The sequence below is a fragment of the Notechis scutatus genome, chromosome 3 (genome assembly GCF_049901735.1).
Source record: "Notechis scutatus isolate UNSWTSFEM ecotype Mainland chromosome 3, rNotScu1.2, whole genome shotgun sequence".
NCBI lineage: Eukaryota > Metazoa > Chordata > Lepidosauria > Squamata > Elapidae > Notechis > Notechis scutatus.
Genome location: NC_142011.1, coordinates 46,269,607 through 46,296,872, shown reverse-complemented (window position 1 = coordinate 46,296,872; position 27,266 = coordinate 46,269,607). Strand labels below are relative to the sequence as shown.

The 27,266-nt window shown below is 36.0% G+C and overlaps 1 protein-coding gene across 4 annotated transcripts in view; it reads left to right on the top strand.

Annotated features, from left to right (window-relative positions):
- The first annotated feature begins 11,668 nt into the window (after positions 1 to 11,668).
- Positions 11,669 to 27,266, top strand: part of TMCC2 (transmembrane and coiled-coil domain family 2) — a 101,380-nt gene continuing 85,782 nt past the window's right edge. The window contains exons 1-2 of one of the 4 annotated variants that reach the window (XM_026676811.2): positions 11,669 to 11,897; positions 12,245 to 12,463. In XM_026676811.2, coding sequence (XP_026532596.2) covers positions 12,275 to 12,463 — 189 coding nt within the window. In that variant the 5' untranslated portion in view covers positions 11,669 to 11,897; positions 12,245 to 12,274. Of the gene's footprint in view, positions 12,464 to 27,266 lie in introns of all 4 variants that reach the window. The other 3 variants (XM_026676813.2, XM_026676812.2, XM_087959675.1) reach the window with 3 other exon arrangements.

The following is a 27,266-nucleotide window of genomic DNA, read 5'->3' as shown; positions in this document are numbered from 1 at the left end:
CTTTTTCCCTTCTTGGTATTTTTGTCTTTCCATCTACCTTCCATATTGGGTTTTTTTTCTTTTTTCTTTGGTTTATTTTTATGCATACTTTTATATTTGAGACCTCTTAATTGGATTAAGGTGTTGAAGAACCTGAAGAATTTTTCCTTTTTTTTTAGCCTTTTTCTTCCCTTTTTCACCTTTTTTAGGATTTTACAACTTTTTCTTTTTTGTGTGTGTTCATGGTGTGTTTATGGTCTTTTCCATCATTTTTGAATTTTTACTGTCATCTAACCAACTGATTGGATTAAGGTCTAGAAGAACCTGAAGATCTTGAACTCCTCCAAATGAGAAGGAAATTAACAGTTCCTGGTTCTTCAACTTCCACTTCTTCCTCTCCACCATCTGGAGGACAACGTTCAATACAGACAATATTAAGGCAAGAAAAAGAACAAGAAAAAGTGACCCTGCAGGTGATTATGCAAGGAATTCAAAATATTCAAACAAGATCAGAGAATATTGAAAAGAGAATAGAGAACATTGAACAAAGAACAGAGAACATTGAACAAAGAACAGGGAAAACCTATGAAAAAGTGGAGAACATCCAACAAATGATGATGAAGTATGATGAGAGACTCCAAAAAATTGAAGAAAAAGATAAACAAAGAGACAAGAAGATTGAAGACATTGATAACAGATTAACTGTGGTTGAACAAGATAAAAGTGGTATGCTGAGATGGGAGATGGACAGATCAGAATTTTATCTTAGATTCCAAAACATAGAGGAAGAAAAAGGACAAAATCTAGCTGAGATAATGATAGAAATATTGGCTGAAGTTTTGGAAATAACTGAAGAGAAGATGATGGATGGAATAGATGAGGTTTATCGAGTCTTCACAAGATATGCGATGAGATTTATCGAGTCTTCACAAGATATGCGATGAGAAATAGCTTACCAAGAGAAGTTCACATCAGATTTACAAAGAAAACCATTAAAACACAAATATTGCAAGTGGCAAGAGAGAAAACATTGAAATACAAAGATAAGGAGATTGTGGTCTTGAAACAAGTACCCAGAAGAGTGAGAGAGATGAGAAGAGAATACCGATTCTTGACCAAATTGTTACTTAAAAAAGAGGTGAATTATAGATGGTTGATTCCAGAAGGTTTAATGTTCACATGGCAAGAATAGAGACATAGAATTGACTCAATTGAGAAAGCGGAATTATTTTATACAGAATTTTTTGGAAGGAAAGAGGAAGAGGCAGAAAAAGAGATCTCACTAATTGAATTCCAAGAGGACTGCCAAATGGCGACTGAAAAAGAAGAAGGCGCAGTAGGTGGAAAGGTGGAAGCCAAAGAACAACGTGAACCAAGATCCACGAGAGCCGTCAAATCTAATTACAAAATATAACCATGGAAGAGAAAAAAATGATTCCAATTAATATAAATGGACTTAGCTCAGCCGTTAAAAGAAGGAAAATCTTTCATAAATTAGAGAAATTAAAAGTTGATATAATCTGTCTACAAGAAGTACATATTACAAAACAATATGAACAATTGTTGATACAGCCAAAATTAGGGAAAATATTCACTTCCTTGACACAATGTAAGAAAAGAGTGGTTTTATATATTAAAGAGACCATCTCAGCGAAATTGATTTATACTGATGATGACAGAAGAATATTAATGGTGGAAATAATGGACAATAATACGAAAACACTCCTGATTGCAATCTATGCTCCGAATGACAATCAAGAAGAATTCTATAAAAAATTACATATGAGAATAGTTGAACTGGACTATGTTAATATAGTTATGATGGGAGATTTTAATGGAATTGTAGACAATAAACTGGACTACACAGCACAGAAAACAATAAAGCAAAATAGAAAGACTCTCCCTAAATCTTTTTTTAAAATGGTAGATGAAATAAACTAAAAAGATACATGGAGAGAAAGAAATGCTAAAACTAAACAATACACCTTCTACTCAAATAGACACTTATCATGGTCCAGAATAGATATGATATGGATGTCAACAGAATTGTTAACTAATATTCAAGAAATAAATATTGAAACAAGTACTTGTGCAGATCACAATCCAATGACAATTAAATGGAAAGGACAAAGAAGAAGATCTAGATGGACGTTAAATGATACTATTTTAAAGGGAAAAGACTTCACACAGTGGCTGGAGAAAGAATTGGCCTTTTTCTTTGGAGAAAACAAAAAAGAAGATACATCAATCCAGAATGTATGGGATACAATGAAGGTATATGCCAGAAGCTTGATAATAGACTATACAAGGAAAAGAAATACCATGAAAAGATTAGCCTCTAAGGCATTAGAAGATGAGTATAAAGGACTTGAAAAAGAGCTACAGAAAATGCCACAGAGAAAGGACATTAAGTTAAAAATGGATATAACCAAACATAAAATGGGTCTAATAGAAAAAGAAGAATTAGCACAAAAAATTAGAGGTGCCAAACAGAACTATTTTGAAGATGCAAATAAACCAGGTAGATGGTTAGCATATAAATTGAGAAAGGAGAAAGAATCAAGGAAAATATTGCAATTAATAGATGACCAAGGCCAAGTTTGCTATGGTAGTAAAGAGAAGAAGGAAATTATTTGAGATTATTATGGGAAACTATACACACAAGAGAATATTGATGAGGAAAGAGTTAAACAGTATTTAAAGAATGCTAATTTACCCCAGATATCTAAAGAGATTGAAACAATGTTAGAAAGCAATATAACGATGATGGAGTTAACTGAAGCACTTAAGTAGCAAAATAATGGAAAGGCACCAGGCCCAGATGGACTTCCGGCAGAATTTTACAAAACATTACAAGAATCATTGCTAGAAGTTATGAATGAAGTTATGTTAAAGAAGAGGATACCTAAATCATGGTCAGAAGTTTATATCACACTTGTTCCAAAAGAGGAGACTGATCCATTACAAATCAAGAACTATAGACCTATCTCCCTACTAAACGCAGATTATAAAATCTTTTCTTCAATATTGGCAGAAAGACTTAAAAAATATTTAAATAATTTTATCCATCCTGACCAAAATGGATTTCTGCCAAAGAGACAAATCAAAGACAATATGAGAGTAATCTTGGACACTTTGGAATACTACGAGGCACATCCCGAAAAACAAATGGCTTTGATAGTTCTAGATGCACAGAAGGCATTTGATAATGTGAATTGGCGATTCAGGTTATTACTGCTGGAACAGATGGGCTTTGCTAGAAAATTTATTCTAGCAATAGAAGGTATATATCATAAGCAGACGGCAAAGGTAATGATAGAGGGAGAACTGACAGAATCTATTGATATAAGAAAAGGAACAAGACAAGGGTACCCACTATCACCTTTGTTGTTTGTGTTAACTTTGGAAGTGCTAAACAAAAATATTAGAGATGAAAAGAATATAAAGGGGATGAAAATTAAAAAGGAAGAATTTAAGTTGCAAGCATTTGCAGATGATCTGGTTTTTATTTTAGAAGACCCACTAGAAACAGCATCAAAATTGATAGAAAAGATAGAGACATATGGAAAGATGGCTGGTTTGAAAATAAATAAAGATAAGACAAAGATCTTGACAAAGAATATGCTATCAAGACAAAAGGAAGAATTGGCAGACCTATTGAAAATTCAGGTCACAAATAAGATCAAGTACTTGGGGATATACTTGACAGCAAGATGCAGTACACTAAAAGAGAATAATTATATCAAACTTAAACAGCAGATAGCGCTAGATTTGGCGAAATGGGAAAATTTACAACTATCATTAATAGGGAGAATATCAAGAATCAAGATGAATATATTACCCAGAATTTTATATTTGTTTCAAACAATTCCAATTAGGCTTGGAAAAGACTACTTTGAAGATTTAAATAAAATTGTGTTGAAATATATATGGCAAGGTAAGAAAGCGAGAATAAAGTTAAAACTTTTGCAAGATGCTAGAATAAGAGGAGGATTTGGTTTGCCTAATTGGGAGTTGTACTATCAAGCTACAAATTTAATGTGGGTTAAGGAATGGATAACATTAAGAAATACTAGATTGTTGACATTAGAAGGACATGATCTGTTGTTGGGGTGGCATGCTTTTTTATGGTATAAAGGAACTAAAACACAGGGGTACTTTAGAAGACATTATATACGGGAGTCTCTGTGGTTAAATTGGGAGAAGATTAAAAGACAATGTTATTTGAAAATTCCAGTCTGGCTATTGACTATTGAAGCATTTTCTTATCCTATAATATATGAAAAGGAACAAACAGTTAGATATGGTGAAATATTGAATGAAAAGGGTGAACTTAAATCTATACAAAAACTAGAGGAACAAGGTATAAAGATGAATTGGTTTTCATAGGCGCAAATACATTCAAGGTATGATAAAGATTCTAAAACAGAAGGTTTCTATGACAAACTGACTGACTTAGATACGATTTTGACAGGTACTGATGAAAAGGTGATTAAAAAATTGTATGGATATTTATTAGAAATTAAACTAGAAGAAGAACAAGTCAAAGAAACTGATTGCTTGGGGGAAGAATTTTGGATATGGGATTGATCTAGAGAAATGGCAAAAATTGTGGTCTCAAAATTATAAAATGACAATGTCAACAGCATATAAAGAAAATTTGTATAAGATGTTTTACTGGTGGCACTTTCCCCCGAAAAGAATAGCAAGAATGTTCAAGAATAAATCCGAAAAATGTTGGAAATGTCATCAGATACCTCGCTCATATTACCATATGTGGTGGACTTGTGCAGATTTTAAAAAATACTGGACTAAAGTCCACACGTGGTTAGAAAAAATGACAAAAAAGCATATAGATTTGAAACCAGAAATATTTTTATTGGGAATTTTACCTGAAATATATAGTAAAGACTTGAAATACCCGATTGTAAATGTATTAACAGCGGCTAGGATTGTATTTGCTAAAAACTCGAAAAATGAGAAAATACTATCACAGGAGGAAATCATTAAGAAAATATTGGAATGTGCTGAAATGAGTAGATTGACATTTGAAATTAGAGAACAAGATGATAAACAATTTTATAAAATTTGGGATCTCTTCTATCAATGGTTAGACAATAAAATATAGTAATGAAATAGGTAGACTTTTAGAAAATAATAAATATATAAAGATGTATTCTTTTCTTATTATATCTACAAAATGATTTTAGGATAGCTCTGGGATGATAATACGAATTGTCATAAAACAAATTAAGTAAAATATGATCGTTTTGGAAAACATGAATGAATAAAAGTATAGTCAAATGATTGATTAATCATGATATTAGTGTATTTAATATATTGATTGAAAATACGAGATTATATACAATGTAATTATAATTGAAGACTATGAAATGGAAGTACAAAACAATTTGTAAACCAATCAGCACGCTGTATGTACATATATGGAAGATGATTTGATGTTTTTTTTTAAAAAAAAACATTGAATTTTTGAATGCTTGTATGCTTCTGTTCTAAATCATGGGTTAAAATGTTTTGTGGAATCAGCAGAGATATAAATGGAATTAAAATGGACTGTATAAAAATATATATCACCGAACAACTATCATTAAATCAAGGCATAAATTCTCTATATATTAATGCTCTGGTGATAGTATTTAACTTACATTGGTGTTTGCTTACTAGATCATTCCAAAATGTCACTGTATAAGCAAAGGTGGTGGGTGAGAAGTCCTTTTTCTCATTTCTTTTTTTGCTTTAGTCTTCCTTTGCATTGAGGAAGGCTAGAGCCATATGGAATCTTATTCTTTTTAAACTATATGATAACAACTCATGGTGCAATACACTCAGTTTGCAGTCAGGATCCATTCAGGTTTCTTCTTAATCTCTGAAGGTTTGTTTACATTACAAAGTTTCAATGGTTATCTCAGAATTATTTCAGGGTTGTCGTTCAGAGACAATAATTCCTGACCACACCCTCATGGAATTCACTGGACTGTTTTAGGCTTTGTATTTCTTTATGGACTGTAGAATTGACCACTGCCCTGCACTCCCCAGGGATAGACTGTTCCTGACGTAGGTTGTTTGCCTAATCGTAGATGAGGTATCATAAAACAGACAGTCCTGACCTTGCTAGAATCCATGGGTTTTCTTTTACTCACTTAAACTACAGTAATTAACTGCATAAAGATTTTAAAAACTAAAACATTAAAAAGCCAGTGTTTGATATGCCAAGATAATTGGTTGTCTTGGGAACTGGTAAATCTAGTATTTTGGTAAATCTAGTTTTCTATCAGAGCCTAGACCTTAATCAGTCATCTTATCTTCCAACCAGAAATCCTTGTAAGATTTCTCAACATAAATAAAACAATGCTACACCAGCCTTCTGTAGTCTGATACCCACAAGATATGGTAGTCACACAACTACCTAGACACAGCAAGATAGGAAAATTCCATCCCTGGTCTTTGCTTGCTAGCATCACACCCTTCTTCCCTCATTTTCTGGCCCACACCCTCTTTCGCCAGCTTTTCTGTGCTTACACACACTGCAACCTCTTCTCCGTTGCCCCTTCCTGGCTTGGGCAGCACTAATATACTTTGGAGTAAGAGAAATGCAGGAAACAAGAAATTTGAGTGTTAAAGTATCTGGGAACAGAAGTGAAGAAACAAAGGGCTTTTAATGGTTCATGGGAAACATTTTATTTCATTCACACTCATGCAATTCCTTCCACATAACTGATCAAACAGGCGGGACAAGGTCAATAATTGGAGACAATTTAAAAACATGATTTATGTTATTCAATCATATATCCATCCTACTTTGGCTCTGCTGAAATAGGATTTGTAGGTTTTTATATTTCAAAAACCTGCAAAACAGATTTGAACAAGTTAATAACAAGTCTAAAGAAAATTGGACCGGTATACTCTACATCTTCAAAGACAAAAGGCTTTTAAACCATACGTAATGTTTCAAATTGATGGCAACTCTCCAATTTTATGTTACAAATATTCCAAAGCAGATAATGGTTTCTTTCTTTTAACAATATAGTAAGTTTCAAACTAAAAATATTTTGAAGGCTCACCTTGTTTACTTTAGTATTCTAAATTAACTGTAATATTTTAACATAATCCTTAGTTTCCCTTGATCAGTGTTATGATATGTGAGACTAGTTATTTATTTAAAGTATTTCTTTTTTACCTTTCTGCTTGATAGCAGACCCCTGTAAAGTAATCGGAAATATGTGATAGTTAATATAGCATTATTCATAAGCTCCTTCTGCATATAGTTGCAATATGACATTTAAAGTTACTTGGCAGATTATATTGGAAATTATTCAGTTGATAACCTCTTGATGTTACTGCTACTCATGTTGTAATAGAAAGTGTGCAATCAAATACAAGTATGGGGAAAGCCAGGAGAAGTGCTAGAGCTACACAGAGTACCTAAAATAGGCCTGATGTAGGGGATGGTGACATTTTCCTGTTTCTAGTGAGGAATGTGCCACAGTAAGAACAGGGTCTATTAGTTTTCATGGAAACTCAATTGCTATCTTGCTTTGTGGGAATCTTCTGTTTGTACAATTTCCTCAGCTTCCCCATTCCTCTAGGCAGTTCTTAAAGGGGTATTAAGTTGTCTGTAGATACCTTATCCAACTGTTGATTCTAGGTGTGTTTGGTCTACCAGAATGGAAATTTTAGAATTTGCACCCCCAATATATCTTAATATACACTGAGAACTACCAGGATCATTTTCATATGTCACAAAACTAATTCCAAAGGGCTCCAACTGAGACATTTGTAATGAATACCCCCCCCCCCCCATAAGGATACCCCCCCCCCCCAAGGACTTCCATAGGAAATTATCTTTGTGAAGCTTATTCACATCCTGCTGACTTAGTGAATTATGCACCAGGCACATTCTGATTTTGGCCCTCATGCTGTCTAATGAATATATTTGAAAACTGAACTGGAGCCATGCCTTAAAAAATAGGGGAACCATTCAAACTCTACAAAATTTGGTAAATCAGAAATGGGCAAAGTTTTAATAAGATAAAGGAATTTTATATATCCATCATATTTCATTTTCTATTTAACCTTTTCCTTTGGAAAAAAAAAACTAGTCATCCATAGTCCGTTGTAGCAATTATCTCTGTGATATCATCAGCTTATTTGAAAGGACTGAAACTGATCTTATGCACACAGAACTATATTCTGAACATCTTCATAGGACTGAGACTATTGCTTGAAAATAGTGTCAATGAAACCAGACAATCTTACCTTTTCATTATGGATTGTTCATAATTGGCTCTGTAAAGTTGATCTGAGCTGACTGTTCAGAATATTTCAGTTGCTCAAAAAACATCGTGATTTTTAGGATGCATTTAAAATAATTATTTTTTAAATATTCAGTTAGATTTTCTTGTCTATATTATACAAGAAAAACATTTCTATCTTAACTATTTTGCATCCTAGTTTTTAAAAGTTAATTGCCATTTATTAAGTTTTTTTTTTTTTTGCAACAGCTCAATTGAAATTGAACTACAGTTAAAGAATGAACGTATTTTGTATTGAGATGTTTGTGATCAGTCTTTAGAACTTTAAATAGCTCTTCTAACAGAAAGTATGAGGTGAAGAAAAGCAAGGAGAATATGTGTGAATCTTAGAAACTTGAAGGCTAAAGTTTGGCTACCATTTAAAAACTAATGTTAGTTCAATAATTTATTGCTTGAGGCAGAGAAGAAAATGGTTGCACAACCTCTTGCTTGGTCAAATACTTTAAGATAGTAATCCGTCACCCACTTCTGTGGAGTAAACTCTATTGGATCCCAAAGGGATCTCAACATAGAATTGTTGGATAAAACAAAATGTTCTAAATGTACATTCTCAGAAGTAATCTAATTAAAGTCACTGGCTTTTAACTAAGAGTAGACATTATACAGTTACATTATACAAAGTCTTGTTCTGACAGTCATTCCTGCCTTTATCTATCCTTTTCATTATCTGAAACAGGCTATTTCATCATGTTCCTATGAAATACCATGTTACCTGATTAAGTTATTTTACATGGATTGTTATACATAGGTTAATTAGTTTTTGCAGCTGTTGTGGGACTATTAACCCAATTAATCATAGGAAATGTACATGTGGGGAAGTTCATTCTGCTATTTTTTTTTTCTGTCAAATGAATCTCAGAATAAATGGTCCTCCCAAGCCAAATCTTAGTTAGATAGTTCTGTTGTGATTAAAATGACAGTATATTATATTTGGTCAAAATAGCTATTTTGAACTGTCGCAGAAGATGTATGACTTGAATAATTCATTGTGCCAGTTAAACACCAAGATGGATTACTAGATTGCAACAGGGCAAGAGTTACTATCCCTTGATAAAAATCCCATCCTCCTGCTTAAAGAGGCATTGTTGTAGTTCAGACTTTGTGCCAGCCACTACCTCTCAGGCCTAGGAAGAACTATTGTTGAAAATATGACCAAGAAAACAGTTTACTATAGATTAATCGAGGTAGTCACCAAGAGTAAAACCTAATTGAAAGGTATAAACCCAGAAAAGGCTCCTGCTAGTTTTCTGGATTATTTTATTTTGGAACTGTAGTCAGAGTGACTCATTTGATAGGACAGAGGAAAAGACAGGGCAAAAATATAATACTGTTCTTATGTATTGAAGTCATATGACTGAGTAGTTAGTCTTGAAGCTACTGTGTGTTATATGTTGTTCAAGTTCTGCTTGGACCACAAAGCTCAAAGTGAACATTTTAAACAAGACTCAAAGCAATCTATAAAATGTGGGTCATCTTTTTTCCGTAGGAATTAGAAATTGGAACAAAATTGATGTTCAAAGACTTTATTGTTGAAGTAGCAAAAGCCTCTATTCAGGCTATATATTACATAAATACAGTATAAATACTGTTGGAAATATATACGCACCCACAAAAACATTACTACACTACAGTTAATCAGATGACTAAGAGCTGACAAACAGCTGACCAAAAGGGCAATATGATTTGAGGAGATTGTTATGGACATAAGTCAAATAACTTTTAATAGCAGTTGAAAGTAGCTAATTATAGATTGTTACAGACATAAATCATGTAGCTTCCGTAGTTGACAGTAGTTTTATTATTTTATTGTTGGCCTCCTTTACATAGCATAGATAATTTCAAAAGAAAATCATATGCACCGAATCATCAGGGATTAGTAATTTAATTTTAAAAAAATATCCTTTAACAGTTAAGATTTTGAAGATCCCTGGGGTGGGTAAAAAAAAAAAATCTTTCAATTTAATAACTGGACTGATAACTCCCTCTCTCTCCCTCCTCTTCACCTCCCTCCTGAAAAGACTTTGCTGAAAGTCTTAATAAAGTTTCAATGAACCTAGTACAGTGTATGTCATTTTTACAATAATGGTTCTTAAGATAAAACTACCCTAGGTAAGGTAGGGTAGAACTCAATGATCTAATCTTCTTGAACCACTGTCATCCTTGAAGTATTTTGGTCTAAGGCATTAATGTCCAGCCAACTTATGCTACCCTGATGCCGAGGAATGAATTGTAAACCGACCCATTTGGTGAGCCTATGCTGGGAAGGTCTTCTAAAAACAACCATAAATAAAGCTAATAAGTCTTGTGGGACTGATGGAGATTGAAATGGTGTGTGTGGGTCTGGGGTACCATGGGAAATCACCACCATAAATATGATGCTAACCTGCACATGGGAAAAGCAGCAGACAAATCTTCTAGGTCAAGGAACATTTAAAAGCCATATGGTAATTCCAATTTCATATAACACACAGCAACATGAGTTGTGATTTATATGTAAGCATGTTGTGCACATTGCTGCCTTGCTTTTTAAAAGTTACAAGATAAAGTTTTCAATAAGGGGAAGAAAACAATAGTATGTGACACATGATAGGCTTCAAATACATTAATGCCACGTGGTGAAATGTTAGCACATAGATTAATAAATACGATTGCATAAATGGCAGAAGAACCTGTTTGAAATAAGTTTGCACAGGAGCATTTGCCGCCTGAGGTGGATGGGTGCTGTGGTGGATTTCTTTTTGCTGCATGCATATGCGGGACCATCAAACACCTCTCCCCTCCTTTCAATGGAATTGGTAACGAAGTGTGTTAATAGAAGTACGAAGTCTGTACGTCCTGCCGACACTGACACGCACACCTGAAAATGCAGAGCCAGAATTCTAACCGAAACGCAACCAAACGTTTACGGCTGAAATATATCCCTCTGGTGAAGCTGCGAATAAATTCAAAGCAAAACCAGCCCTTGAGGTGAGTGGCTTGCTGGTGGGAGGAGTTCCCATGGCAATAGAAAAGAGTTGGCATGACTGATATCAGCCGCGTCCCCCAAAACAGGCTACGCGGGACCCAATGGAGGGGTTCACGCGAGGAGACCACGCCAATGTCCTCCTCCCGTCCCCGCAACGCTGCGAAGCGAACTCCCGCCCGCACCGCAAAGCCGCAGCCCAGTGCAGCACCATTCCCCTATTGACAGCTCCTGAGAGCGAGAAGGGGAGGGCGGCGGGGGAGGACGAGAGCCAACCGGCCAACCAAACCTGGAAAGCGCTCGAGCCTTAGACCCTCCTCCTGCTCTCCAGATCGAGCGGCGACTCGGATTGGCTAGTCCTGGCTATCAATCAGGCTAGCCCGCCGGCTAGCTAAATGGGTGGGTTAGGCTGAGGGATTTGCTCTTCAGCCTCAGCAGGAACGGCGGAAAGTGGGGTTTCTCTCTCTCTCTCTTTCTCTCTCTTTTTGCATGCGTGGGGGAAGTAAGCAAGCAGTGACTGGCCGTCGCGTCAAAAGAAAAGAGGAAGAGATGCCCTCGGCGGGAGAGAATTGCCGCCCATGCAGGACGCTCAGATCAAGATCGCTCTTTCGTTTTCCTAAGCAGTGAGTAGCCTGTGAAAGAAGGGAGGGGAGCGCTAGCAAATGCATACTGTTTACTCGCGCGTCATCCTCCCAGTCAAACCCCAGCCAGCCGGCCAGCTCTTTTCCCAGTTGCAGTTTTTAACTCAGGCAGTCAAAGTTGGGTGGTGGGAGAGGGTCCTGTCCTGCCATCCAGCGCATTGAGTTGGATGGGCATGTTTTTCTTCACAGCTCCTCCCTGTAGTCTGCTTACCTCCCTCCGGATCACAGGTGAAAACGAACTTCAGCTTTCTGGGATGATCTGACTTGGTCCTTCGCCCCCACCCGTTTCCCCTTCTCTCCTGTTTGTTATCTGCAATGCTTTGGAAAAGCAAGAACCAGAGGCTGACGTCTCACCCAGCATGAAGAGGTGCAAGTCAGATGAGCTGCAGCAGTTAGAGGGAGACTCTGCTGGGACAGAAGATGCTCTCCTTATGCCAACCATGGATGCCAAGCTTGGGGACTCAGCTGCTGCTCCGGCAGATTTGGGTGTCTCCAATCCAAACCCAGCTCCCCATCCTGTTACCCGGAGCAAACCTCCTGATTTAAAGGTATTTTTAAAATGCTTTTTAAAAATGTATTTGGCTGGACTAGAGCCTGAACCCCTCCCCCCCACCGGGAGGTGTATAAATTATTGACAAGTGCAAAAATGTCACAGGTGCTACATTTGCATTTACTTAATTTTAAAGGTGCACTAGTCAAGGCAGTCATTGTACTATCCAGCTTGCATGACAAGTTCCCAGTGCTGAGTTTTCTTGTGGTCATATATGTTCATTGTTAAATAATAGACTTCCTTCAGTTCATCGCCTTTGCAATATAATATAAATAAAATATATTCTATAGTGGTGCAGTGGTTGGGAATCTGATTTGATCATATTCAGTGACATTTTAAGTTGACTTTCACACCATCATTTTTACCTATTATATCTTTAGGCTACAGTTCCATGCCCAAAAATAAACCCCAGTGAGCCCATTGGGACCTATGTTTAAACATACACTGTTGCAGAGTTGTATTGCTAGTTCTAAATTTTATCTAGTAATTCCCTGGCTATTTACTGTGTGTAGAGAGTAAATACAAGTTACTATGTAAAATTTAATAAAGTAACATCTAATTTAGTGAAAATTTAGACAGCTGTTAGCCAAAATTATGCAATTCTATCCTCGGTTTGTTAGATATCTGTGACTATCAAAAGATGTTGATCTTAACAGTAGACGTTGTTATAATAGGATAATGAATATAAATGGGTCAGTAGAAGTGACCAAGTGGGGTATGATTATTTTTATTTATTGTGGAGTATGATTTAATGAACTTGGTATAATTTATCTGTACAACTGCAAAATATACTCAAATTATGAACTATAATCTTATTCCCACATAATATACAATATGATATAGCTGCTCTTAACAATCACATTATTGATTGTGTGATAGTGATATTTGTATGGATTATTTATTACTTTGGAATTTAAGATGTTCCCAAAATAATTTCTCAGACAGGTCCTTATCATTAACAGTGAATTATTTTTAATGAAACCAGACTAAGTACTGTTTGTTAACCTATTTAGTAAACTGGTTTGAATATAAAAGTTATAGGTTACATATCAAGTCCTGTTGCAAGTTTGTTGACTTACTTGTAACAATAACATTCCCCTTCAAGTAACCAGGCAAAAAACCTTTTATAAGTTAGAAGAGCATTCCTGCTGCTTTTCTTTTAGACTTTAATGAGCCATAAATGACTGTTTCGGGGCACAACCAGATGGCTGCATTATGATATTATTCCTGAATCAGCAGAAAACTATGCCAGCATAAATTGTGCTGCCCTGAACTTTATCCTGTCTCAGGAAAGAGGCAATTAGTGGTGCCAACATTAAAATTTTTATTGCAGGCTTGGTTAAGGAAAATGATTGCTGGATTCCCCTAACTACTTTTCCCCTTCCGGTGAGCATCATTTCCACAGATGAGGTAGGGAATCACTGCTAATCACTCTTCTTAATCTATGGTAAATTAGGGTTGGGCAAGTGTAGAAGATTCCTAGGATGAAAAGTTTAGCCATCTTTCCAATTGCCTGAGTGACAGGTTGCTGATATAGAAGAAAGCTTTTGAGGACTATCATGGCTTCCCTTATCTTCCACCTTACCTCACGCCTTCTGGTGCCTGTGATCAGTAACATGGATCAGATGGGCACAGGTGAAGCAAGAAGGAACAATGAATAAACAAGCAATTTCCATTCTCTGCTAGTGATACAAGGGAAGGTGACAGGATGCAGAAATAACCCGTAGAATGGTCAAAACACCACTGTTACCCTACAGGAAATAAGGACAAGACAGCAATATGCAATGGACAGCATCTGTCTCTTTTTCGCAGTTTAAATTGACCCTTAGTGAAACATAGGATTACACGCTGTTAATCCTGTTGACACAGATCTAATTCCTTTTTCAAAAGAGCACTGAATCTGTACACAATAACGAGGTCAGATGAAAATGTCTCTCAGACATTACATGGAAGGTCCCTCTGAGGAATCTGGTATCTTCTCCAGATCAATTGAAAATGACCACAAAGGGCAATGCTCAGCATCTAGAGGAGTAGGGGCTATGCCTCTAGCAGTGCAAAATGGCCAATAGGAGTTGAACTGTTCCCCAGCCCATATTACATTATTAATCAAATGGTTGATTAAGTGTGTTAAAAATATTGCCAGCAAAAATTGTGTTGAAAAGAGAGAGAACATGTTTTAAACCTTGAACAGCTGAACATATTAGACTACTAGAAATGAGACAGAGGGAAACTAATGAAGACGTGGCATATACAAAATGGGGTACCTGGGTATGTCAGCACAGCGGTTATGGGGTTAGCCCTGAGGTACATGGCTCAGATGGGTCAGTAATTACTGTAGATACTTTTGCAAAAATAGCATAACTATACATTAATTATTTTACTTGGTGTTTATATTTGCCCATTTTTTGTTGACTCTGTGGAACCTTATTTACTACATCTTGAAAGCTTAATGAAATTTCTGCAGAAATTTTATAATAATCCTATTCTCCAGCTGTTCTGGGTTTTATTGGCTGAAAACTAGAGATAGAAATAGAACAAAATAAGTTAAAATGTATAAACTATATTTTTTTCTACTGTCTAAGATGAACAGAACATCCCTCTCCATCACTGTTCTATAATTCTTCAGCTCCCATCCCATTTAAGATCTGTTCATCCCCATTTCCATTTAAATGGTCTCCCTATGAGAATATTTATATATTAAATTATCACAAATCTCTAGGCCTACCCCAATACATACTTGTAACTTTGTCTTTTTAAATATTTCTGTTGGGTTTGTATGATCCCAGGTTATGTTTTTTTTTTATAAAAACACCACTGATAAGAACATACAAAAATATTTTTCAGTGGGGTCTAAGTTTTTGATGTACATGTCCATCATATTTTAAAAAAATGTTAATTCTAGTCATGTTTTTCAGAACAGTTGTCTTTTTACAGTTATATTTACAGCCAACAAAAATATGGATTTTTTTTTATTATAAGGATGCATTTGAACAAGATGCACCCAGTATATAACTTGTTGAAATGTAGCAGTTGGTGAGCAGATCAGCCAGAGGTGTTAATCTCTTCTGATAGGATTAAATATAGGTGAGATTTAAAAAGTGTCTTATCTAAGAAAGCATTATACTCCCAGAACAAGTATATGCATAATTTTAACATTAACACTATGAAATTTATATACTGCTCTTCATCCTGTGATTACACAGGGGTTTACAATAAGAAAAGACATCTGAGTAACAGAAATTTAAAAGAATCCAATAAAAAGCAGACAGCATTAAAGGCATCAGAAGGAACAAAGGCCACAATAAAGTTTATCAGATAGTGTAAAATTGTATAGAATGCTATTTAGTGAATTTCACTGCCATGTTTTATATTTCCTGGGAATTGGAAAGTTGCAAGTGTAGCATTGTTAGCATTCAGAAAAACACAAGGAAATTTCAGTTGTGATATGCTGAAAATATTATGTTAATCACAGTATATAAAATACTAGTTGTTTAAAAAGAAAATAGAATAAATTTCATGCAGATATAGTATATAAATAGATACTATGACAAAAAATGGAATGCTATTTTCCCTTGGAAAGAAGAAAAAGTGTTTTTCTTTTTAAAACTCCTTTAGCCAGAATTCTCAAACTTTGTGGCATTGTGATGCCCCAAAATGAGAGATGAATTTGTGGAACTGCTTCTTGAAAATTTCAAGGTAACAAATAAATAAGAAATTCTGTAACTTATAAAGGACTGGACCAATGGGTTTCAGTACTGTCTGTCAACCTCAACTAGGGCTTTGCTTCTTGCTTTATGTTGGCCTAATTGGAATTGCAGACATCATAAAAGTGTGCCAGTATTTTGATCTTCTGTATTCTTGTGGTTGGTAGTGGGGGAGAAGGATGGAATGCAATAAAACATAATATTATGCAGACTGGCTGGATCGGTTTCAGTCTGAAACTATTATAAGCTTCCATCTCTGCATATGGAAACTGGAAGGGATGACAGAAGCTGAAGTAAAAGGGAGCTGAAGATAAAGGAAGTTACCCAAGTCACCTCCAGACAAGATATGTGGCACAGAAATTTAATAAACAAATAATTGTATGGCTTGGGGAGTCCTGGTGGCATAATGGTTAGAGTGCAGTATTGCAGGCAAACTCTGCCCATCGCCTGGAGTTCAATCCTGACAGCGCTTAAGATTGACTCTGTCTTCCATCCTTCCAAGGTCAGTAAAATGAGGACCCAGATTGTTGGATGCAATAGGCTAACATTGTAAACTGCCCAGAGTGTGCTGTAAAGCGCTATTTGTAAGCGTTTTACAGTTCTCCCTGGGCAATCTGTAAGTGCTATTGCTATTGAATTATATACTAGGACAGCAATAAACCATCTGAAAGTGTGTTCATAATCAGTCTATAGGTTGCCATACTCTAGATCCCATGAACAAAATTCAGCTGTGCATGGACACATTTCAGTGGTATTATCTGGATGATTTAATAGATTGTGGAATGGGTTTAAAGAATGGAATGGGGGTAGCTTGCCTTCAGAAAACCTCATATTTCCATTTCAATCTTAAAACTGCCCACCTTCCTTCCAGCCAAAAGGTGGGCAAAAAACAGAAAGAACCACCTATATCCCTGCTGGTGATGTGACACAAATCTTGCAGTTCTCTGAAAGGTTGGGAACTTGATTGCAGTGCTTGGTCTTTCAAATGTGGCCTATTCCTGTACTAGGATTTTAATTTGTTTGAACACGTTGTGACAACAGGCCATAGTCTAAGAACAGTTGATTGTCATCCAAAGGATGAATTTATTAAACTGAGATTTTATAAAAGCCTTTTCAAACTAGTGCTTACCAAGTTATCAGGTATATTACACTACATGTCCCATTACAGTTGGTATAGCTATCGGTTATGTTCATTGGAGATTATAGGAATTATTATAGTAGGAAAATGTTTTCTTTTCAACATAAGACATCAAGGTAACACACAGTATAGGTAGTCCTCATTTAGTGACCACAATTGGGACCAGCAATCTGGTTGTTAAATGAAGTGTGCTAAGTGAAACCATGCCTACGCTTATCTTTCTTCAGCTTTCCTTTGCTTTACAGACCTGTGAAGGTGGTAATACAAGGATTGGCCACAAAGTTACTTTTTCTTCACCATTGTAACTGCAAGACTTGCTAAACAAGGCATTTGCTAAATGAGCACAGTCATGGTTTCATTTAGCAACCTCTTGATTTAACAAGTCGCCAGCCCCAGTAGTCATTAAACAAGGACTATCTGTATTGATATTTTTTCTTTCAAATGTGTAAATAAGGATTTTGAAAGAAAAGACATGTCTTTTAGATATCACAATAAGCCTTCTACTATGTGTTAGGTTCCATTTATGCAGCAGTCTACTATTATCTTAAGGACTGTCACATGTCACAAGACAGCCAGTAGGTTTCCACTTTATGCTATAAATTGTAACACTGGACTTGAGCAATTCAGGATTCAGTCAATGCCAAGTTGATTTCTGATTGACTGCTTATTCATTATTCCTCCTTTTGCATACAGATTGTCAGATATTTTGATATAGTTTTTCTCTGAGCATATTTTTGAATAGTAAACTTATATAAACATGTCACGTACCTGTCACTGCTTTCTTATACTGTACAGTTTATAAAGAGAAATAATCTACTTCTCTCAAAATCTAAAGGACTATTCAGAACTGCTTTAAAATATACTTCAATCCTTTTGACCTTATGAGAGACAATTTTTAAAATGCTGTCCTTCAACAGCAATATTATTAAGCAGATCCCTTACAGCAAGAATGAACTACAAGTGATGGTCAGTAAGATAATTTAACACACTTATTTTTATACATTTGTGAACAATAAAATTATCCAAGCTCATCCATAGCAGAAATCATTAGGATAAGACATGGTCAAAGAATGTTTCAGAGATATGATACACAAAACCCAAGTAATAAGCAACCCATCATAGCTAAGCAATAGTAAAGGTCAGTTTTCCAGAAAAATCAGTTACATAAGCCACTGCTAAGAATATATAAGGCAAGCTTATTGCTGATACTATTCTAGAACCTGACTCATCATAGCTACTATAGAAACTTTTATACAGGAAGTCTTTTATCATTCACCTACATCCAGCTGATGCTAATTGCCCTGAAATAGAATCTAGAACTACTCAGGAGGAATTCCCAACTTCCACGTAGCTCTTCCCTGATGCAGTGATGTCTCTCATTTCTTTGAATCTCAACCTGGTACAACTAGCTCTTTTGTGGGCTTGGGCACATGCAATTTCATCAGAGATGTAATTAATCCAAGGGAAAAAGCTAAAACATGGTAGGACTAAGTTCTGTCATGATTCTGCTGAGTGAGACTTTAAAATGAATAACTTCTCTTGTTACTTGTCTCAGATAATGATTGTGATTGGACAAGAAAGTCATGATATGCACTGTCTTCAGCCTTCGTGAGTGATCCATCATAAAATTTGCAATTGTATTTGGATGGGAGTTTAGTCAGCTATGAGGTTCTGGTAAATGTACTGACATACAATGAAGGCCAACTCAATATTGGCTTCCTTTCTCTTTCTGGAGCCAGGCTGGGAATTCTCTTTCCTGGAATTTATCACTTAAGGTCAAATAGTGGAAATTCATCTTGTATTACTGTTCTGAATAGTGCTGGATAATGGTTATGTTTGCAAGACTCACAAGTATAACCAAGGTTTTTCTGAACCCAGTTTTAAGGGATTATGTGGAATATTGAAATCTTTTTTTCCCTTGAGGCTTGCATCACTATGAATAATCATTTATACTATACTTCACTCATTTATGCAACCAAACTCAGTTTGAAGCAATATTCTGTTGGTCTGTTCATGTGCTTATGCTTCACTTAACCATGTTGCTTACTCAGATTCAAGGAAAAAAGAGACCTCATGCACTTTTGAGGTGCAAATTTCCAAAAGACTCAATTCAGAATTCAGTCCCCAATTAAAATCAAAATATTTGGATTGTTAGGTTTTCTTTTAACTCAGCTAGCTTGTATCTTGTGAACCTGGAATGGAGTTTAAAATGAAATGAATTCCCTTTCCAGCTATTGACATGGAGACATGAAACTGGAGCATCAATTCCTTTCCTTTTTTTCTTTTTATCCATCTAGGTAACAAAATGGAGGCAGAAGGAGGCAAAGCTGCTAATACCCTCCATATTGCCATGGCTTTAACCCCAGTTGGGTCACCATTTTTATTTTTTCCCCCCAACCTGGAAACAAAGTGATTAGATGGAAGAGAAAATAGGACATAAATCTCGATGTTGTTTTGTAGTTGATAAAGGAAAGTGTGACTTTCCCAATTGTCTAATATGAATTACCAGGTGCGTAGCAACCCTGTCTATCATAAGAATATAAACAATCTAAGGCTCCTTGTCCAAATAATAGTTATTGTACCTATTGTAAAGTAAGGTCAACTTACTCAACTAAAAAGACATTCTGCTTTTTACTTTAGTTGTACTGTAATTGGTTCCCTAAATTGATTGAATATAGCTGTTATTGTCTTGCTGGGATATTCTTTAAAGATGTTCCTAGTGAATCACATTGTTTGCTCAATTCTTCCTTGAAAACCAGAGAACCTGTGAAATCTGTGGAAAAGAGAGGAAGCCTGAAGATCTGAGGGCAAGTTAGAGAGAATTGACAGTGTGTTAATTTGTGACTTTAAACTTTTTTGCCGCCTTTTGGTTTTGAAGATAAATGAAAAGCTATTGGTATTAGTTTAACTTTACTTCCATTTACTATGCCTTTTTCCTTTATTTTCCCATCATTTTCTTTTCTTTCCCCCCATGCTTTATGTTTCCTTTGCATTTTTTAATGCTTTCTAGTTCTATTTGTTTTCTTCCCTCATCCACAATTGCTATAAGAGAAGGTAGAAAGAGTAACTGGATTAGAGTTAGAGAGTGTGGTATGCCAGAATGTATATTTTTGGGAGGCATAAAAGATATGTAGAGAAAGCTTATGTAGGTTCATTTATCAGTACTGTAATTCTGCCTATTTCAATGGACTTTATCCTATATTTGTATGCTAGAAATTGTAACTTTAAGAATAAAAAAGGAAAAGTGGTAAATGGGAGAGGAAGCAGAAAGTGTGGATGGTTACAAAAAATGTTATATTCCCAGTAATTGTGTAAGTATGGAGATTCTAAATAAGTATACTATGCTATTTTATATCTGGTGGTCCTATAATAACATAACCATCAAAACACATATTTTGCTATTTTATTAGAATACCAAACTGCTGCATTTTAAAGATATTTGAAAAGTCTGGGAGTAGAATGTAATTACAGTTGATAAAATACTTCTTATTGCAGCACAAATGAAGATATTTTGAAGTTGTGTGTGTGGACCTTAGATCCACCATGTTCTGCTTTATATACGTACAATCTGCCTTTTAGTCTTCATTCACATTTCTGTGAAATGGGATCCTTTTGGAGATAAGTTTTCTGTTGAGATGTGCAGCTTTCAACTTTGAAGATTGCTCTGGCTCCACCTAATGTAAATGCTTGCAATTATGTCCGCCCCATTCTTATTTGTCTTGCTCTTGACTGTAGCATTGTATAGCATTCCCTCACAGCATTGCTTCTATCCCTAAATTCCTCCAACTGCTCACTCCAGAACAGTAAAATACAATGAGCTAATTTATGCTGCCCCCTCTAGATCAGGAATTTAGAGAAAAATACATTCAATTGGTACTCTACTTAAGCCACTACCTGGCTTGAAGCAGCAAAAAACCCCTCTCCCTTTCCCTCAACCCCAAAAGAAAACTCCCCACCAATACATATTTTCAGTACACAATGTGTGCTGGCCATTTACGAAAACAGAAAAGAAACACAGTGGCCTTGCAGTTAAAATGCTGGGCTGTCGACCAGAAAATTGGCAGTTCGAGACCCAAGTACCCCATAACAGGGTGAGCTCCCGTTCTTGCCCCAGCTCCTGCCAACCTAGCAGTTTGAAAGCATGCAAATGCAAGTAGATAAACAGGTACCACAGTGCTCCATGTACCTTGGCATATAGGTATGCCAGCCATATGACCATGGAAGCTTCTTTGGACAATGCTGGCTAAGAAATGGAGAAGAGCACTGACCCCTAGAGTCAGACATGACATAACAGGGGAAACTTCCTTTACAAAAACAAAACAGAATGTTTCTGAAAGGATGATCTGCCTGGTTTACCACGATCACTTTTCCACTACTACAAATTTATGGAGGTCTGTTATCAATTTTGCCACCATGTATTTTTTAGGGTCTAACCAGTGACTGAGTGAGGAAAGGGGTTATTAATTATAAACTTAAAAACAGGCTGAAAAGACTGGTTGGTGATTGTGAAGGTATTTCTATACCACCATCCTCATTGGGACTCTATTGGAATAACCAAAATACTTTCCCAGAAAAGGGAATAAAATCTATTCAAAATCTAAGCAGTCTGGTGCTTAATGTGCCTAGACTTTCCCTGCCAAAGAAAGGCGAGATACTGATATAGCCCTCATCAGGCTCATCCCTGTTAAATCAAGCCAGCATTCACTTTAACATGGTGGTTGATGCTGGAAAAAAAATACTTCAAATATGGAATTCAAGAGCTTCATAAAGCTTCTCAGTTGCAAAATGAAAAAAAAATTTTTTTTTAGGGATTTGAGTTATGCTGCAACTTAGCTGGAAATATTTGTTGACTGCCAAATTATTTGTTGACTGCTTTTTTACATAGGAAGTGTCTACTTGATGTCTTTTTCCTTGGCAGCAATAGAGGTTGAACCTGGGCACTCATACTTAGCTACATATTATTTGTATTCCAGCATCCTGTGAACAATGCCACTCTCACCTACATCCCAGCTATTCCCCCCGCTCCCCATTACAAAAAGAGTTATTGTAAAGAATCTGCAGAGTGGAGTTCAGTCCCTCTTCTTTAAAGCTTTCAGGCTTTAAAGTTCTGCTGAAACATTAGGAATAGTGAATAATCTATTCTATAGCATTTTCAGAGATGGAAAAATAAGAGTTCAGCGTTGCATGTTTACTTTTTTCAAGTAGAGAAACGGGCCATCCAGTTATAAGCAAGCTTCTTAATCAGGGCTGTAGACTTCGAAAAAGCCCTAGTAAGAGGCAACAGGAGATAGATGACTTGATTCTGCCTGGGACGAGTTGGAAGGATGGTGATTATGAAGTCAGCATAATTATTTAAGAAAATTTGGAATACACAGTCAGCCATTTATTGTGACAAAATTTAAAAAATCTGTGGAAAATTAGTTCCTAACTACTGGAACTCTGCCAAGTTCTTACTGATCAAAATGAGTTTTGACAATGTTTTTCTCCCAGGTGTAGTGACATATTCTTGCTTTTCAAATAACATTGCATCGTCCAGGAATATTTTTTCTACTGTACCGTTGCTATTTTAAAAATAGATAATTGCAATATTATGGTTGCTACATAGATTCCATTTAGTTCTTATGAGTTTGGTCTAGCTCCTGGAGCTAGAGGATTTTGTGGAGGATTTTCCCCTCCCCCAGCTATGCATCTCTGTGCCATGGGGCCAACTATAGAATTTATTTAATTTCTTTCTATTTTTTCCATTTGAATTTCCCAGAGAAATGATACAGGTTGCAAAAGCCCCTTCTGTTTTTCATACTTTAGTAAGATTCCATGTAAATTATTCCCTGGAGATGGGCAGTAGCAGCAAGAACTTTCAAGCCATTGCACCAAGACAGGAGGTTAAAACTAAAATGAATAGACACTGAAGGCATCTGGAAGAGGAATTTGAGACTTCCAGTTTCTTACCTCACAGGCTTAGTCATGCTGCTGCAGCTACATATATATTTTTCTTTCTATAAATGTTACTTTACCAAGTGAATAAGTAGTAAATTATAGTATCATGTCTTTTTCTTTTGTTGTATTCTATATTATTCCCTTTCTTCAGTAAGGTTGTGATTGAAGGCCTTTGTTTTTTCAGCTGTCAAAAAAATGCTGATGTAGGTGCATCCTTCATTTTATTTTGTGGAGTAAAAGGCAATATAATTTCATCAACTGTCTATACAATCTCAGAATTCCATACAAACAGCTTTGTTTTCCTTGCTAAAATTCAGTTTTGCAAAGGTTGTGTTCTTCATGAGGCATATGATTATAATTATTCTTTGCAAGCTGAGCTTTTAAAGAATCTCTTAATCTCTGATTAAGATTGCAGACTCTTCATGATTACTATTACAAAAGCTAAAGAATTTCTCCATGCTGCACTTAATATCAAATATAACATGGACATAAAGAAGCCAATTCCCACAAAATTCAGTCTTTCATTCCTCTTTTCAATTCCATAACCCAATTTTTTATTTCAGAATTATAGGGTATAGAAAATATTTGGTGGTTATAGAATCTATACTTGACAGTGAGATTTTTTCCAGGATTCCTGATATCTCTTCCACTAAATTAATTTGCAGTGAGGAAAACTAGTTGCACACATGATATATTTTCATATAAAAGAAGAACAATCCATTTAGTCTAAAACCTATTTCTAGAACGAAATAGCAGCAGGAAGCTCACAAGCATGATTTAAAAGTAATAAAAGTTTTCCAATAATGTTCCCTTGCCATTAGTACTTAAAGATATAGGTCCTATTATTCTGGAGAGTAGGTACAGCTTTCATTATTGGTTGTCATTAATGCCTTTATTAATTGGGCTTGTTTTCTTTTAAAAGACATTTAAGTTGATGGGACCATCACTATATCTTAGGTTAGAGGATTCCAAAGTTCAGTTATGTACTGTGTGCAGTTCAGTGCAGTTCTGGGATCTATCCAAACCAATTTTGATTGACTGGATTCAAATATCTCATTAAGCTCTGGTTTACATAGTCAATATTTCCTGACTAAAAAACGATTGGCTAGATTCTACTAATATCATGAACCAAAGCTAAACAAATTATATTATACCTTAGGCTGAACAGTGAATCCAGCCATTGTTTCACTTGTAGAAGTTAAGTTTTGAAGTGAATGGAACTTGATGCCTTCCCAGAAGAGTTAGGATTACGTTAACTAGTTTTCCCACTGTTGGATGTTATCATGATGCCGTAGTTAGAGGGCATCAGATTGGGGAAGGCTGAGATAGGATTACCAGCAAAAGAATATATGCTTCTGATTATCAAATGGTGCATTTATTGAGGCCTAGGAATGAATTTAATTACAAGCATCTAATAACTTTTGAATGGATGAAATTGTTTACTTGCCTCATTAATGCTAAGGTGGGATGAATGAAGAAGTACACTGTTGAATGATTGCCAAAGTATTCAACAGAGAGATAACAATGGGAAAATGAATCCGATTAGAATTTTATTTAATTAGGAGAAAACTGTCATAATTTGCAAGAAGTTGTTGCAAACAATTTTCATTGTTCAGGATTATCTGCGTCCACAAAAACTGTATACATTTTTAAAGTATACACATTTTATTTTATTTCATTTCCAGTAGGTATTTTCATGAGTGACAAAAAACCCAGCTTAACTTGGGAACAAAAGAAGCAACTATCTAGTTCTCAGGTACCAAAAACAAACAATGCAGATCAAGTAGATAATATTGTATGCGAAAGAGCTTGCAGTGGATAAAAGAGGTCAGACTTATTACAGCTTCTATAACTTATCTATGCAATAAAAGATTTTGCAGAAGCTGACTCATGTCTTCCACACCTGAATGGTAGCATTTCAAAATAGGAGTCTGAAGAAGGGGAATATTTCTACCATCTGCATCCTGGCACCTGCTATTTTCATTAAAATAATATGCAAGATATATTATTTGGAAATAGTTCCCAAGTTTTTATAAATGCAGTAGCACAAATGACTCGTTTTCAATTTTTACCCTTTGAAAAAGATGAACTTGTTTCCTATCAACTGAAGCCTAACAAAAAATATCTTTCCATGAAATTTTAAATCAAAATACATCATTATATATCTATATTTAAGTATACTTTCTTGTTTTTAAGCCACCAAATCCCATATATCTGTATCCATTCTGACAACTTAGATTTTTCTTTCCTTAAAATTAATACTCTTCATCAAGAGCCATTAACATTCTGCTGCATGGGATAGCTGAAGTAAGTTGACATATTGCTGCCTTTTTTAAAGTTAGTGTACAGTGTCAGAGCTATTGCTAATATCTCTAACATGCAGGGAGGAAGACTCTATTGTGTTTCAGCCTCCTCAGTTATATTTGTTTGGAAAACAGTTTGGAGCAGGACCATCTTAGTTTCTGGAATGTCATGATTAGTAACTACCTGTTAACACCACCATTCAGCTACTGGAATTCATTCTTGCATCAAGTTTCTTGTATGCCTTTTTACACATTTGGTAGGGGGCTACACTATTCATTTAATCTCTGAGGTACCGTTATGATAACAAGATGTTTGGGGACAAGACCTTCCATAGTATAGATATTCACAGTTGCTATAGCTCAATATAAGAGAACTAAATCACCTTGCCTTTTGCACTTTATTTCTTTTATTAGATTATATATACTACTGACTTCTGAAATACCCCAGTGATTTGCAACTTAAAAATAAAATCTTAAAGTGATGTTAAAAGTCAGGATATTAAAAATGAATGAAAATATGTAGGAAGACATGCATTTCAAGTCTTTAAAAAGTGAACAAAGTAGTGAGTTCTTCCACTGAGAAAGAAGTGGTGCAGAGAAGATTCAGTCCCACAATGGGATTCTCCTCAGGGTACCTCAGTGAGCATGATGGACAGGGTTGGATACAAAAGCAGGAAATGGCACTGGGACAGATTCTTTGTTATACCATTTGAGATTGAATAAGAGAAGCGAAGTGTAAATAGTTTAAATTGGTACATTAAATAATGTAGCATTCCTTGGTTGTTTTGAAATCCAGAGGAGGTCTTTGTTTTTATGTCTCCAAACTGGCCCATCCATTATGTAGAAAAGTCTTTTTAAAAACCATAATTGTTTAAAGTTTGCAACTTGGAAAGTAAGAAAATGAAATGGGAAAGAACATATATGAAAGACTGAAAAAAAAGTAAAAAAATAAGTGTGTTGTTTGTTGGTGAATCTAGGAGAAGGAAAAAGGATCAGTTAAGGCAGTGGCCCCCAACCTTTTTTGTGCCACTGCCTGGTACCGGCATCACAAAATGATCCACGGCCCAGTACCGGCATCAGCACGCATGACAAGGCAAGGCGAGCCAAGCGACCGGCCAGCCAGTCGTCCCCTGCTTCTCCCCACCACCTTCAACTCCTCCTTTGTACCTTTGTCGATGGGCTTCGGGATGGCTTCAGGACGGTCGCTCGGCTTGCCTTGGGTGCTGAAAGAATCCTCGCGCCTTAGTTTCGTTTGAAGCCGCCCCCCCTTCGATGAAACTAAGGCGCGAGGATTCCTTCAGGACCCAAACGCCGCTTTCCAACCGGAAAAGCTCACCCGGAAGCACTTTCTCATCAAAACAAGATGGCAGCGCCCAGCAAACCGGCGGCCCGGTAGAAAATGTTCCACGGACCGGTACCGGTCCGGGGCCCGGTGGTTGGGGACCCCTGAGTTAAGGTGGTGTGAACTCGTGGACTGGGGAATATATATATGGGAATGGTCTAATTCTGAATAAAAAGACTAAATTGGTATCATCTAGATCAGGGGTGTCAAACTGGCAGCCCAAGGGCCAGATGCGTCATACATAGGCCATGCCCACCCCAGCTCCGCTAATGGGAACAATGTTGTAAAACATCATGTGCCGACAATGTGATGCAATGAGTTTGACACCCATGATCTAGATGATATAAATTAGTAGATGAGTGATAGTTTCATGATAT